The sequence below is a fragment of the Diadema antillarum genome, unplaced genomic scaffold (genome assembly GCF_040938485.1).
Source record: "Diadema antillarum isolate AM-2024a unplaced genomic scaffold, OU_Dant_1.0 seq00000368_RagTag, whole genome shotgun sequence".
Lineage (NCBI taxonomy): Eukaryota > Metazoa > Echinodermata > Echinoidea > Diadematoida > Diadematidae > Diadema > Diadema antillarum.
In genome coordinates, this window is record NW_027271369.1 from 819188 (window position 1) to 835309 (window position 16122).

A 16122-nucleotide genomic window follows, 5' to 3' on the forward strand; every position below is an offset into this window, starting at 1 on the left:
AAGATAAGAATAGTTGCCATTATTCATAATTTCTAGCAATTTTGGCCTGATCATTTACAGAATGTTTCTCACCACCTTGAAAAAAGAAAACAACTTAGGGCCTATACACATTAAGGTCAGTTATCATAATTTCACATTCAGTTATTATAGTAGATGCTTTAGATTTGTTCATGTACTGTCACTGTAATGTTTCGCAGACAAAAAGAAAAATGAAACTCCACAAAAAAGCAGAAAAGACACTTTTACAGTGTCTGTATTCCAGATACTAGTGGTAGTCTTACCTGCTGCCAGGAAGGTACATAGCATGGTCAATGAAGACAGAGCCAGAGAGCAGGATGAACCAGCACGTACTCAGCTCATCTCGACTGCAGATTGGGGTATAAAAGAGAAATCAAAATGCAACTGTTAGGTCTGAGAGGTTGCTCAACAAAACAAAATTCAGGAGTGAAGATAAAAGGAATGAGAAATGACTTCTGGAAAACAGGAGAACATTTTTTTTTTTTTTTGGGGGGGGGGGGGGGGGGGGGGGCACTGGGATTAATATCACCAAGGGGAAATGTTTGGAATTAAACTGGAGAAATCTAGGACTCTGACTGGTGGAAAGTCTGATCAAATCAGGAAAATATCATAAAATTGCCTGAGAATGAAAGTCTATTTAAAATAGAATCAGTGAACTTAAAGCAAGACATCAGTATGTATAACTTAGGGTCAGGTTGTGCATCAAAATGAAGTCTTGCAAAGGTTGTACTGTAATATTCAGTGACTAAGGCTTTCATTCCACAAGACCTTTAAGTATAAAAAAAGTCAAAGTTCCTCCATGGTATTTCGTCATGCTTCATCATCAAATCATAATTCTGCATATATGCTGATTCAAATCAACTCAATATGAGCATTGATTGTTCACATGGGATTTCTGTATCCGTTCACTGAAGCAACTGCATTTTACCCTTATGTGAGAGATATGGCCTTATCTCCTTGTCCTGCAAACTAAAAAAAAAAATTGTTTTTTCTTCAATTTTTGCAGGGGAGGCAGGGTGGGTGTATTCTTTGTCCAATGTCCCATACCAATTAGGCCCACAGAGTACGCGGTACATCTCTAATGCCCATCTCTAATCGTGTTGCTCATATTGAGCTTCTTTTTTTTTTTACAATAATAACAAAACAAACAGAAGATGGCTGACATTTCAAATAATATTACACTTAACAGTCATTATCTTTGGGCTTCTGTATGGTTGACTTCATGGGTTTGTAGGGGAGAAAAAGTGAAAAAAGGTGACTGCAAAACTTTTTGCCTGCCCAATCCGGGCAAGTATTTTTTTCTCAATATTGCCCGACAGTTCAGTGATTCAGGTCCACAAGTCTGATAACATCCACAACAAGTGATGGGAACTATAGGAGACAAGAGAGCCATGACTTCTTACAATAGCCTACAAACATCATAACTAGTTTCACAGCAGCTTGCCACGTTAAGAATAGAAACAGACAGTCACGCTACAAGAAATTGAGCTAACAGAAGGGCGCATGCATGAGTCAAACAAATCGCGGTGATCTGTAAGGAACTAAAATACACTCTGCTCAGGACATTTCTTCCTCTTGCTGAATGTCAAACGACCAGTGACCCACACATGTGTGTAGTGTGGGAGTTCAACTCTCCAGTCCCACAGGGCAGCAATCTTAAAGGGAGTCTTCACCTGTGTGAACAGCTTTTGGGGCAAATTTAACCAAAGTTAATGTTCTTAAATTTCACGATTAGCTCGAGTTATCAATCTTCAATGATAAGCTCATACGCTAGCCCCACGTAGATGCACTTGAAAATTAGCAAACTTTAAGATTATTTGACGATTAGAACCACAAGATATCTAACGGTTTATTCTCTATCCATTAGCTGCGGGAGGGGGGGGGGGGTCCTACTCATAGTTTAGCGTCACATGGACACTAATCAACAAACTCAAAAGTTAGCGTATTCCCCCTCAGCTTCTGGGTCAACCTCCAGTGTGTGTGTTGTACACTACTGCATCATCACACATTAAATGTATGGGTTTATCGCTGGTGCTGTGTGTATGAATTTCTTCCAGCTCTGTGGTTAAATCATCGAGTTGGACTCTCACTTGAAAATTCAGTCTGTAAGATTAGGTGTCATGTGGACACATGATGTAGTCTTAACAGCTGAATTTTAATGTGCAGAGCACAGAAATGCGATCCACACAATACAGTGTATACGTCCAAGTTGACTCATTATGGTAAATACAGTCAAGTTAGATGAACACAATGATTAAGATGTCATCAAAATCAGACTGAAAATGTGGAAATTTTGTAAAGTATAAAGTTTCAAATGTTTTCACAAAAAAGCAATATCCGTGGCAACCAAATATACAAATAAGATGAAGTGATGATGTCATCACTTCACAAATCTCCTACTGACTCATACACAAATCTGCATTACATTTCAGCTTTTGACAAGAGAGCACAGAGAAAAACATACAAATTTTATGCTGCAATAACCTAGCAATGATGACTTTAAAGGGAGAGTTGTAGGCCCTAGTTGCTTGACATGATCATCAACCAAAAAAAAAAAATTTATATGTTTGCTCATGCAAACCAAGAGGGCAGTTGTGAATTGAAAACATCAAGCACCTCAGCTTGCCTGCACATGTTGGTTGCGACCGAAGCATTATTCAATGAAACGTTGGAATTCCATATCACTTGATTATGTATTACCTCAGATTTTGAGGGAAGCACTACCACTACAATATTTGTCTTCTCTATTAAATCAAAGGCCACTTGAGTGTGATGTGGAGGTGCACAGTGAAAGGAAGCTTTGTCATGTCCCATCACCTTTGTCAACATGCACAAAGTGAGTTCGTGATTTTCCACTTTCTACAAAGAATTTTTCTGCTCATGTGTGAATGCACCTTTAAATCCCATCAATCAATGTACAGCCAAACCTCAGCCACTGCATACGCGTGTTCAAAGTTTACTCTACGCATCGTTTAATTTGATAAGTATGGAATGCCTCAAGGTTCTAGCCTGTGATCTGCAAGCTTCCTTCCCCCCTTCTCTTTCACATTCTCCACTTGTAGCATTTTTTTCTTAATCCTGGCAATCACGTAGTTATGACATCCTCTTCTATGAAACATGTTTATCCAAGTTATCAGTTACCAGCTGCATCAAGGAAACAAAAATATACTTTCCCCCTTTCAAATAACATGAAAGACTCGAAAACACTCACTCTCTAACACACAGACACATACAGATTCACAGCACAATGCAACTATGCATGTTTTACAGTGGCATGTTTCCCACTCCTGCTCTCTCCCTTGCTCTCTTCCTCTCTCTCCATTTATCTCTCTCACTCTCCCTTGTTTCCTTTTATCAGAACTAATATTACAATCCAGGCTATTTACTCATGATGTCTTTAACAGATGTCCCTTAGAAAATATGATCAGAAGCAGCACTGTAACAACCCATAATTAATGTCACCTGAGATCATTTCTGCACATAACTGCACAATTTGTCCCCCCCCCCCACATTATTTACTTTTGCTTTCACATCAACTTGTACCACTCTCTCTCATCATAACAGCTCATCATCCTCAATTCTCCAGTGCCCTTGTCCTCATCAGCATTTACCATCTTCAATGAAACATAGGAGCCATGGACAAGCATCTTTATGGACAGATCAATGGTTCCTCTTGGCATTCCCTCCCCTCTGCAAGATGTCCGCTGACAAATTTAAATGATTTCCTCATGCAAAATCTTGGGGAATGAAAGCCGCATGCACCAATATATATCAGATCCCTCGTTTCCCCAATTAAGCTCAATTAGTTGCCTGACAGGTGAGTCACAAGTTAATATCAACAGAGTTCTAAGGTCTCCTCCATCCAGAACGAAAACTAGCAGATCTCCGGGAAGTTTGGTCAGTTCCTCGAGCTATTTCTGATGTAATGAGCTACATGTAGGTAAAGCCATGACTGGTACAATGTCAAGGCTTCTTCTTCCTAAACTTGATTTGACTGTGAATGCCTCAATGTGGATTTCAGTTCCTGTAACCTCTGCCCTGATTTGGGGACTGAATTAAATTTTGCAGTATGTATTTTATACTCTTTTATACTGTTGATAGTAGAGCAGATAAGCCCTCAAAATCACGAGAATTGTGCAAAATTTGACTAAAGCATGAAACTTTCACCAGTGTTAGTACATACCATAAGATTCATTTTAAGATCGGGAGGTAAGTCTGATTTGACCTCTGATGACCTCCAGAGGTCAATGTACTTTAGATATCAGAACATTGATGTTTGGAGACATTTGTGAATGCTAGATGTGGTTATGTTGCACTAAACATGCATTTATACCACAGAGAAATCATTTTCAGATTCAACAGAGCACGGGCAGGTTTTTACCTTTGACCTCTGATGAGGTCAATGAACTTTAAATATCAGAATATTGATGTTTTTAGAGATTTGTGAATGATACATGTGGTTATGATTCACTAAACATGCATCTGTACTTCAGGGAAATCATTTTCTGATTCCACAGGTTGTAACCTTTGACCTCTGATGACCTTTAGAGGTAAATGACCTAAAAATATATTGATCTGTGATGTCATTGGTTAATGGTAACCATTGTTAAGATGTACAAAACAAGCATATCTGTCTTACAATGAAATTGTCTTCATATTCTAAAGAGCAGACAGGTTTCTACCTTTGACCTCTGATGACCTTGAGAGGTCAATGACCTCAGAATATCAGAATATTGAACTAATATGACATCATTGGTGAAAGGTCAAACATGGTAAAGATGTGCAAAACAAGCATATCTGTGTACAATGGCATTGTCTTCATATTCCAAGGCACAAAGACGAGTTTCTGCCTTTGACCTCTGAGATCTCAAGAGGTCAATGACCTCAAAGTGTCAGAATACTTTGGCATCATCAATGGTAAACATGATGATGTGCTAGAGAGCACTCGTAGGCCTTGCTTATTAACCCATCCCCGTCAGCTCCCACAAAAAACGTGGTTTTTATTATTTATGACCAAAAGAGGGCGTCCTAGGACCTCAGGCTTGGCCAGGAGCTGTAGAATAATTTTAGCCAATCACAGAGATCCTTACTGGGACTCAGAAAAATAATTTATGCAAAGAAACATATTTTAGAATGTCTCTTATTGGCCAAAAGACCTACCAGGGGTTCGAGCCTGCTGAGAAACTAATCAATATTCATGTTTACAGCGCGCATGTATCTTTGTTGCCCCAGCAACTGCAGTGATTTCTTACGCGCGGTATCGTGATATCGATCTCCTCATAGAGTGCTTGACGATATCTCCTTGTGTGTGTACGTGTACGTGTACTGCTATGCTGGGGCACGGGGGTGTGTGTGTTGAATTCCATTTACGTTAGTGAGTGTGGGTAACTTCTCTAGGTTTCCCGTCCATTTCTCTCTCTCTTTTCTCTCTTTTGCTTTCGTATCATTCTATATCTTTCATTCTCAGAGTACAATCGTACTTCTGAGAGTGTTTTGTTCATTTTTTCTAAGTGATTATCTCGTTTGCAACAATTTAGAGGTGAGTTTTTGTCCTAGTGTTTGTTGAGTTTTTTGATTGAACACGATGTAGCTTATCTACGTATGCGTAGTTTGTGTGGCACCCACTCGTTTGTTTTCCGTGTAAGCATTTTTGCCGTAGTGTCTTCATCGTTCGTCTTCCAAGCATCGTGTTTTCACCCTAGTTTTTCTCATCGTAGTTTTTTACCTCGATTTTTTTTTGGGTGGAAGATGTTCTGTGTATTTTTTTCTACGGTAATATGCCATCGTTGATGATCTTCGTGTATTCATTACTAGTTTTTCACCTCCGTTTCATTTTTGTGTACAACTAATGTCTAACGTGGCGTAGTTACAACTATGTTTAGAGGGACCCCGTTTAGAGCTAGTTAGCTAGGTCTGCGATGTCTGTATCGTTTGCTGATATGTCTTGTGAGCTGAGAGTGACTATGATGGGAGTGATATTCAGGGTTTTGCTGTGGTTGAGGTGATGGCAAGATGTAATTTATTTTGTGTAACCATGTATGACATTGATGATGGCGAGTAAAACTACGACACGAGTAGCCTAGCCTAGGCCAATGACGAGAGTGACACTGAAGAAACGGTGGCTGATGCTCGCTCGTGCACGGGAGTGGTCTAGAGACCTGCATTACAGTTGTGTATTTATATTTTTTTTCCTTTTTCTTATTCACTCGGGTATTGTGCTACCAAAATTCGTGTCTCTGAAGAAACTCAACCAAAAGCTTGACAACAAGTTTGCATCAGGTCTATTCTGTAGTACTAGCACTAGGTTCTAGATCTAAATCATAATGGCGATGCTAATTTAGTTTTCATTTATAGAACTCGATGAAATCCATTTTCTTTGCTCATTTTTCAACTGATAAATTATTTAGAACTGTACTTAAATTCTGATGTACTGCATTCACCATTGTAATAAAAAAGAGCCTGCTGATCAGGTGTTTCATTGTATCCTTTTCATTTCCTCCCTATCCTTTTGGTTTCCTTCCTGTCACTTTCTTCTTTGACCCTGGATGGAAAAAAAAAAATCCCATCTTGCCATGTAAAGACAGAATACATAACCATCATGAAATATCATGACATTGAAATAATACTAAGAAATATTCAAGTGACCAAAATACTTGTTTGTGAAAATAAATAACAAATGAAAGGTGATTTCTTTATGGAGCAGTTCTTTCAAATGTCAAACAGCTTCGATAATGAAGCAAGTGAAATCTGAAAACTATCCTGGCAACAAGTTGAAATTGATAGGGAATTCTGACAAAAACTGTCACACCATTAGATGTTTGAATTTGTCTTTTTATTGGATGAGGTTATACAACTAAGTGCCGCCGATAAAATAACAATCCTCTCAATTTGAACAAGAGCAGTAGGGTGGTACACTAGTACGACTCAGTAAACAGCTGATTATTTATGCATCGTATCCATGGGCAACTGCGGGGTAACTGCAAGAAGGCGCAGGAAATTAGACTTGAGTCAAGAACGACTATTTATTATTATTTTTTTATTCAAACTATTTTTTTTCTTGGACTGAAAAAAAAAACCCAAAATTTTTCATATTACGCTTCTAAAATATAAAATGAATATATGAAGTCTTTTTATCGTGATTTTATGAAGAATTAGAATTATTGAAAAAAAATATAGATACTAGACGGGCTGAAGAAGGAAGTCTAATTTCACCCCAAGAATTTGCAACACACCGCATCTCGGGTGCATTCCTAGCGTTCTTGCCGCACTCTCACGATCACCTAGCTAGGCCATGTGCACAAGCCAGTCACATGTTCACAGTACACACGTTGTTAGCCAGTTCACCGATCTCATTCCTGATCTCGTGCGTGTAGAAAATTCCCTCAAAACTAAGCCAGACATGATTTTGGAACATACATTACAATGTCAAGACCTTTTCAGTGGACTTTGAATTCGCTATTTGTCTGTTTTAGCTCTTGAATGTACGACTTCGAACGTCCGATTTGTTTTCTACTACACCACGTGGAGTTCGTATTTTTTCAGCCCCATGCTTCTCCACACACGTCACACTAGCACTGTGTACCTGTACACACACAAGCCATCGCGATCGAAGTTTGAGCGATAGCGATAACATGTGCGGAGCAGACATGCGGATTTCAGCACAGGGTAAATGAGTAGTTGAACGTATCACGATTGTAAAACAAATCTTTTTCTATGTCTCTGCAAATTTGAATTAGGCTATCTCAGCATAGATAGATTATGATACATTACAAAATAGATTAGCCATAGCAAGAACTTGCTTACATGAGAGTTATTAGATAACGTTGCAAAATAAAAACCCCGTCATTGAATGGAATGTTCCAGAGCTATCTCGGGGGGGCTCGAGGACATTATGGACACGTCGATTCGCAAGTGGGTAAGATGTGATTACAGATGGCTTGAAATGAAGAGGATTTATCGATGCAATACACAGAAACAATATTTTTTCATAATTCCTGCACAATTTATTATTTCTTTTCATAAAATTCACATAAACTAGTGCTGTATTGAGTCAACTAAGTGCATATTAGCACGAGTGTACACGCATCATCCCTCCTGCCTAGTGGGAATGACACAGGCAGTTTTTTCGATGACGTATGAATGCTCTTCGCGTGTAGATCGCGCCGTAGGGAAGATCGCGCCCAAGTTCATGGCCAACTTACTAGGCAGGCACGATATTACAGATTACACAGAGGCCCGTACGTGGATGGGTTAATGAGCCATTACCTTTCACCTAGGAAAATCACACAAGGTCAAATACCTCTAATGAAATGTGAGGATATCAATATTGATATTGCGGTAGTAAAAAGTTAATTGTTTATAATGTAGGGCTTCATACAAACCATGCATTTCTGTTACCAAAAAAAGTGGCTTCTCATTCCGCAGAACTTTTCAGGTAATTATCTAAGTCGGGTATGTGCACAGAGCAAGGGGTGTCGATCTGTTTTCACGGGGGGGGGGGGGGGGGGGGACTTGGAAAATATGTGTAAGCATAAGTTCATGGTGCAAAGGAATGAAGCAGTGGGGGAGGGGAGGGTGTGGGTGGGGGATGGGATTTTTGCAGTTTTAGACCTGAAATCAGTGATTCAGTGCAGCGCTTGTTTGACGTGTGCGTCATCACTTATATTGAAGTTGATGGGGTGGGCGCATCTAACCTACCCCCCTCCCAAAGACGAAGTTTTTGAAGTTTTTTTTTTGAGAATCTGATGCATACGTTTTGGGGAATAGTTGGAAAATTATTGATCGCCAAAGTGTACCAAGTCTATATGGATGGGAACCCAGCAAGGGCAGCGTTGGCGAGGGTATATAGTATTCCACTCCCATTCGAGAGAGCTCTTGTATTTTGAGAAATGAGATTCAACGACCTGGCACACATGCACTTTTGAAGGAATACCTCGAAATTAGTATCAGAAAGGTGTAGTAAGTCAGCCATCTATGGAGGGAGACCAATCGACAGAAGGATGTGGGTGGAGGTATCCCCCTCCCACATTATGGAGCTTTTGTATTCTTTTGTTTGCAATTCAACGATCTCGTACCACTCTTGGTTGAACTACCATTTTGAAAACAAAAACAAAAACAAAAACGTCCATACCCAAATGTGTAGCCATAATCAATGCATGGAGGAGAGGTTGATACAGCGAGAGGAGGGTATGAAAGGGGGCTGTCCCCAACCCTTCCCATGCGAGGGAGCCTTTGCAGTAAGAATATATGTTTGTTTGCAAAAAACCGATAAGTCCATTTTTAAAGACTTTGAAGTACGGTCTCTGTCATAAAGTACAAAATAATACCTTTTAAATGATATATTGGTCACTACATATAAAGATATATGTTTGAAGTTATGGTCAAAAGAAGCAAAAATTTTCTTATTATTCTCTTTATTTTTCTTGACCTTTAATCGCAAATATCTCCATTTGGCAAATAATATGGACTTATCGGTTTTTGCGAACAAACTCTTCATATGTAAAAAAAAAAATATTGTATACACATTTATGACTGAATATTTGGGAAATTATCAGTAAAATGAGTGTACTGAATCTAAGGATAGAAACCGAGGAGGGATTGTTAATTGAAAGATACACTACCCCCTCCAACAAGAAGGATTTTCTTTAATATATTGAAACTGAAATTAAAGATCTAGTACATACTTTTTGATCTTATAGAACAAAAATGGGACAAAAGCACTGAGCGTATATGGAAGGGGACCTAACGAAAGATAGTTTGGGGGAGGGTGTATGCAAAGGAGATTTTGCCTTTTAATCTGGTGCATACTATAGCTGAAATGTTCAGACAATTCATTTTCTGTGAAAAAAAGTGAAAAAAAAAATCTGCATCTCAGGAAATACTTTGAGGCAAAGTTTTATGTCCCCACCATTCCCCCTCCCAAATTTTCTCGGGAGGCGGGGCAAATGCCTCTTGCCCTCCAAAATGAACACTCATGCAAGCCTTTTCATCTATAGAATTCAAATAAAAATATCTCTTAAAAACATTTTTCATAGAATTAGGGAAATTATCATTCCCCAAAGTATGTTATATCTGTGGAAGGAACCAAGCAGGGGGAAGGAGTCTATTGGAAGGAGCTATCCCCTCTCTCTGAATGGAGACTTTGCATTTCAGAATTAAATTTCAACAATCCGATGCACACTTAAAGTGAAAAACTTGGGCAGTTTTCTGTCTAAAAAGCAAAAAACAAAACAAAACAAAACAAACAAACAAACAACAACAAAACAAAACATAGTCCACATCTCAGAATTTAATGTGGTGGGGGTCAACTATCCCTGCCACCACCCCACCCCTCCTCCAAACTGATGCCCCGATATGTGCATGTGTTTTATTCCACTTGTTGAAAAGAAGAGAGAGTTGTAAGAAACAATATTGTTCAGTGGTCGCTATCCCAGTCAAGTAAATTGTTTATCAATAAGGTGATTTCCGTCACCTGTATACCTTAAGATGATGTAGGCCTGGTATTTGCTTTGCACGTTATTACATCTATTTCTTTTTGTATTCTCGTTTATAGTTTGATGTGAAAGTTGTTCACTTTGCCATGATTTTATTTGTACACATGGAAATGAAACTGATACATTATTTAATGATTGACATGATGCACATATTGTGTATTTCTATAGCAATAAAAGTGAGCAATTCAAAAGGCGGGTATACACGTTTCACATGAACATTAGCGATGATCCTCTGACCTCTGGAGAATATTGAAAGATATGCATCAAAATGTAAGAATATTGATTTCTGGTCTCATTGATTTGTGATGGCCATCTGTTTATGAAATAATAATTATACCAAAAAAAATGCATTTTGTGTGTGTGCGTGTGTGTGTGTGTGTCCAAAATTGCAGCAGAGTATTCCACACACAGTTCACTTTTGACTTCCATCTAGGACAATAAGAGGTTACTTTTTTCTCAACTACACTGTAATATCAAAATCTATTGAAAAAAACACGGTGGTGGCTGGATCTAACACATTATCATTCTTTTCGTTGGAGATCCATGCCCGATGGTCAAAACAAACATAGAAAAAAAGATATCTCAGATCTAATTGTTATAACAAAGCATCATATCCTCATATACCCAACCCATCCCTCTATGCCCAGACAATGTAAATCACCCCAAGGACTTACTTGGAGCTTTAGAATGTCCTTTGCCAACAGAGACATCCGAACCTTTGCAGTGCCGACTAAGATCTACCATGGACCTGATTGGTATTGGCTCTGCATCATTGACAGCAGATCTCTTTTCCTATTCTCTTTCTACTACTACTACTACTACTACTACTTCTTCTTCTTCTTTTTCTTCTTCTTCTTCTTCTTCTTCTTCTTCTTCTTCTTCTTCATTATACTGTGTAATCTTGTAATATTCTGCCATGGAGCCTTTTCTTAATTGGTTAAAAAAGGCATCGAAAGAGCTACATGATGCTTGTTTTGCATGTGATGGTCATCGCAGCTGAAGAATGCATATCTTCTCTGGATCATTCCAAACTTCATGATGTTTCCCTGGGTGAATGGATCCCAAATGATGCATGCATATTCCAGGACAGTCCTGAGCGGCATGGAGTATATAGCAAAACACCTGAACTGTATGATATCTTCGTCTGGAGAGAGTCTTTAGTTGAAGTATAGCCTTTTTAAGCTGCTGTGGCGCTGTGATTCCAGCTGAGCTTCCTACTGGAGTAGATTCCAAAATATTTTACACAATCCGCTTTCTCCATGGTTTGCCATGAATGCTTATCTATTCCCTGGGTAGGTCTCGGATGGCAATAGCTAGTTGCAATACACAGGATTGCTTTATGTGGAATGCATGTTGGGCCTCACAGTATGTCAAAGTTTTCAAGATGGTCCATGATGTCGCAGCTGTGGACTGTATACTCCAGGACTATGAGTCATTCATCGCAGTCATACTATAACAACGCACAGCTTTACACTGGCCAATACAGGCCCACCAGCTGGAAACTATGCAACTATTGCCCATGAGCTTGACACTTAGGCAAACCAGTCCCATAATGAGTCCGACACATGGGGGAAAAGATCTATGAGATCTACACTGAATAGATGAAACGCTCTGATGTATATCAGTCTCGTGGGCCTTATTTTCATCGAGTATCGAGATAATGGTCATATTTGCCTATATTTGCTAGTCTGCATAACTAACCCAAACATAACATTTATATTTGAGGTCACTGCCATCACTCAAGAAACTTAAGCTTTATTTCTGAAGTTATTGACCTCTCACATTCCAGAGACCTGTTACCAAAAACCAATGCTCTGTGGAATATGCATACATACTTTGATCAAAACGTCAATGTGTGATTTGTACATGATTAAGCATTTACGATTAAACCAATGAAGCCAAACATCAATACAGGTAAGCCTACGCATATTCTGATATTCTAAAAGCTCAGTGACCTCTCATTGTCCTGAGAGGTCAAAGTTGGATATAATGCACAGGCTAATGACCAATGTTCCATGGAATGACAAGATTCTTCTATTATAGCATAAATGCTAATAATGGCATAAAGCATGATTGTACATTGGGTATGATTTGACCATTGACTAAATATCAATATTCTGATATTTTGAGGTCATTGACTTGTTACCTTCCTTAGAGGTCAGAGGTATAGAGACATGTGAGTAATTTCTCTTGCTCTGTGGAATAGGAAAACAATTCAATTGTAATACAAATGAATATGACATCTTAATCATGTTTATCATCAACCAATTGCACCAAATATCAATGTTTTGACATTTTGAGGTCATTGACCTCATCATAGGTTATCTAAGGTCATCAGAGGTCAAAGGTAGAAATCTGACATGAAAGGCTCAGTGGAACATTGAGGCAATTTCTTTTACAAATATTAGTTTTTGTATACATAATTATCGTGTTTGTTACGAGTGACGCATTAAAATATCAATTTTTCTGACATTTTGAGGTCATTGACCTCTGGAGGTTACCAGAGGTCAAAGGTAGAAACCTGTCAGGGCTCTGTGGAACATAAAGACAATTTCACTGTGACAAAAATCAAGAATTAGTACATCATTACTGTGTTTATTATTAACCAATGACGCAAAATATCAATTTTCTTAGATTTTGAGGTCATTGACCTCTAGAGGTCACCAGAGGTCAATTCAAACTTACCTCCCGATCTTAAAATGAATCTTATAGCATGTACTAGCAATGGTGAAAGTTTCATGCTTTAGTCAAATTTTGCACAATTCTTCGGCTTATCTGCTCTACTATGAGAACGAGTCCTGAGTATACTCAGGCAAGTGTATATGGGAAATGCGTGTTATAGAAAAATCAGCCCGTCCTCAACAGGTTAAAGGTCCTCTTTACCTTTGGGAGCAGTGACTTTAAAAATGTTCAAGATATCACTTTTGATGCATATGTGTAGATCAGGCGTATCACAAAACATCCTACCATATAAAAATTTTGCAATAAAGCCTAAAATATAAGGAGATATCACTATTTTTCTGGTTAAACCATAACTGTAGACGGTTTAGTCAAGAAACATTTTTATTATACCTACTGTTCACATTTTGTATAATTAACAATACTTAACATCAATTATGCTAGTTCAAATTTTCACATTGGTTGTTTCTATCCCTAACTCACATTTTAGAACTACTTTTCGTTTCATCTGCAAACGGTAATGCCTTTAATATCTATAGTGGATTTGAATAGCGGTTGTTTGGTGACTGCAATGAACAAGAGTTTGAACAGACCATGACCATTCTGTCTTTGCTTTACAATTTAGATTATTCAAGAGAAGAATGATGTGAAACTGAAAGAAACTGTGTGCCACTGCCATAACCCCCCCCCCCCCCAGAAAAATGGAAAACAAAAATCATTATATAACATGTGGCTTATCTGAACATTGGAACAGGATCAATTTGACAAGTCCATATTCATACGTTATATGAACTGAATAGGCGGACTCTTTTTCCTAAAAAAGGTTGTCATGTCAAATATGAACTGGAATTCAAAATAACCTTTCGATGAACCCTCCAATTTCTATCGAACTCTCAGTGGAGAAGAGATCAGAGGTTGGTAGAGGCACATACCAAGGGTTTTAGGGGCAGGTGGCACAAAGAGTTACAAACAACTGTTGATAAGGACACGCCTATTATCAAGTTTAGGCAATACTAGGGAAGTTGGTACAAACAGTTTTTTTTTTCAAAAAGTACAAGAAAAGAAGAAAACCAGGAATAAACAGGCTTGAAAAAAATAAAACACCCAGCTATCTGTGGAGAAATGACATCTTTTTAAAACTTGACAGGGGCTTACTTGCATACATCATCATACAATCACTGATAAACAGCTACTGCAAAGGTCAGGAGTATACTTGCAGCTTCACTTTGACATGATCGTCTTCAACAGAAACAAAAAAAAAATCTTTGCTGGGCAAGTCACGATATGAATATTTTTTTCTTTTTTTTATGTACATTTTCAGAACTGAGTGATACCTTTCCATGAGGAAACAAATTACTGTGTCTTTAGAAATGTCTACAGAGATATACCAATCAGGAGAAAAGTAAAACTGAGGTCTTACACTGTAAATAATGCTTACAAGATTCTGTAGCAAAGGAATAAAAAAATCATTCATTGCTTGTGATATTGAGTATCTTCTGCCATTTGTGCATGGTAATGGTAAACAACATGGTTCCACTGCAAAGTATTAAGACATGCACAATGATAAGAACAGAAACTATGGGTATACTGGTACATCAGTGACAATGTTCATAATCATCATCATAATCATCATCATCATAATGAACATTGAACAACAGCATCATCCCCCTCCTCATTACACTGTTGGCAGACAAACAAGGTGACCTTACCAATAAAGAATGTCGTCAGGTTCGTGCCGCTCGTAGCGAACCGTCTTGGCGATCTCTCGGATGGCTGGCTCCCGGAGTGACCTCAGGGCTTCTAGGTCGTGGAGATGTAAATAGATACACTGGAGGTCCTGTGAATAATACAGACCAGAGACAAATAACTTTAGTAGAATTCATCACAGCTTTGAAAGAGACTAGCATCACGATGTGGATCCTTCCTCAGGACTCCAAAATGAGTTGCATCTACAAATTTAACCCGTAGAGGACGGGCTGATTTTGCTACAACACGCATTTCCCACAGACACAAATTGCCCGAGTATACTCGGGACTCGTCCTCAACAGGTTAAGGTGCAGCTGCACTGCACTTTATCAGACAGCTACTTCAGCATTCTCCACTGATACCATAACATAAAATTATCTTTCGTACACTTCATGGATTACACAAAGCACCACCATTTTACTAACTTCGACCACATAAGGATGAGAGAGAAAGTTCCACTGATGTAAGGTTGTTTCTTGTCAAGCCACATACATGTATGATGATGTTCCAAACCTAAATGTCTGAATCTTTCAATTTTCACCACATCCTGGAGTCATTTCAGAAGAGCAAATCACGGTCCAATAGTGCTAGTATCTCCTAATTATGCTTGAAATGCCTTGAAAATACCATATTATCACTGCACGCTGGTAAGGGGTCAAGGGAATTGAATTTGACACGATCTAATCCTTTCAATTAGAGTATCTTCTCCACAAGCATCTTCTCAATTTTATCGCAGACTCTGCCATGGAGCAGATAGCTAGCAGAGGCAATGGTACAACTCTGTGTTGATGATAGGACCCAAGAACAACTTCTGACATGAAAAGGACATGGAAATCAACAAATGTTTGGCATGTCAAACTGAGTAGTGACTCATATCCTAGGCTATTACACTGAAGAACAAAATAAATGGGAAGTCTTGTAGGGCAGCTGTAAGAAGTATTCACACTGTGCACAAAGAGTAACCTGAGATTTGTGAGAAATGTACCTCTGAAATCTCAGAATATAAACCATATGCACTGATCATATCTAATCCCTGCATGACAGGAATGATGCTGTGTGTGGACTATGGTGGCAAGACAGCACACATCACTGTACGATACAACGCTATAACGGCTGATAAGAAATCTTGTTCCCTGTCATACCCACTGGCTGAAACTGACAGTAAATGTGATTGACAGACACTTTC

General features: G+C 38.6%; 1 protein-coding gene across 1 annotated transcript in view; it reads right to left on the reverse strand.

The window, feature by feature from the left end:
- LOC139731320 (rap guanine nucleotide exchange factor 2-like) overlaps positions 1–16122 on the reverse strand; it is a 142358-nt gene that overhangs the window by 89428 nt on the left and 36808 nt on the right. The window contains exons 2-3 of the mRNA XM_071642207.1: positions 14900–15027; positions 282–365 (exon numbers count right to left, since the gene is read on the reverse strand). Coding sequence (XP_071498308.1) covers positions 282–365; positions 14900–15027 — 212 coding nt within the window. The remainder of the gene's footprint in view (positions 1–281; positions 366–14899; positions 15028–16122) is intronic.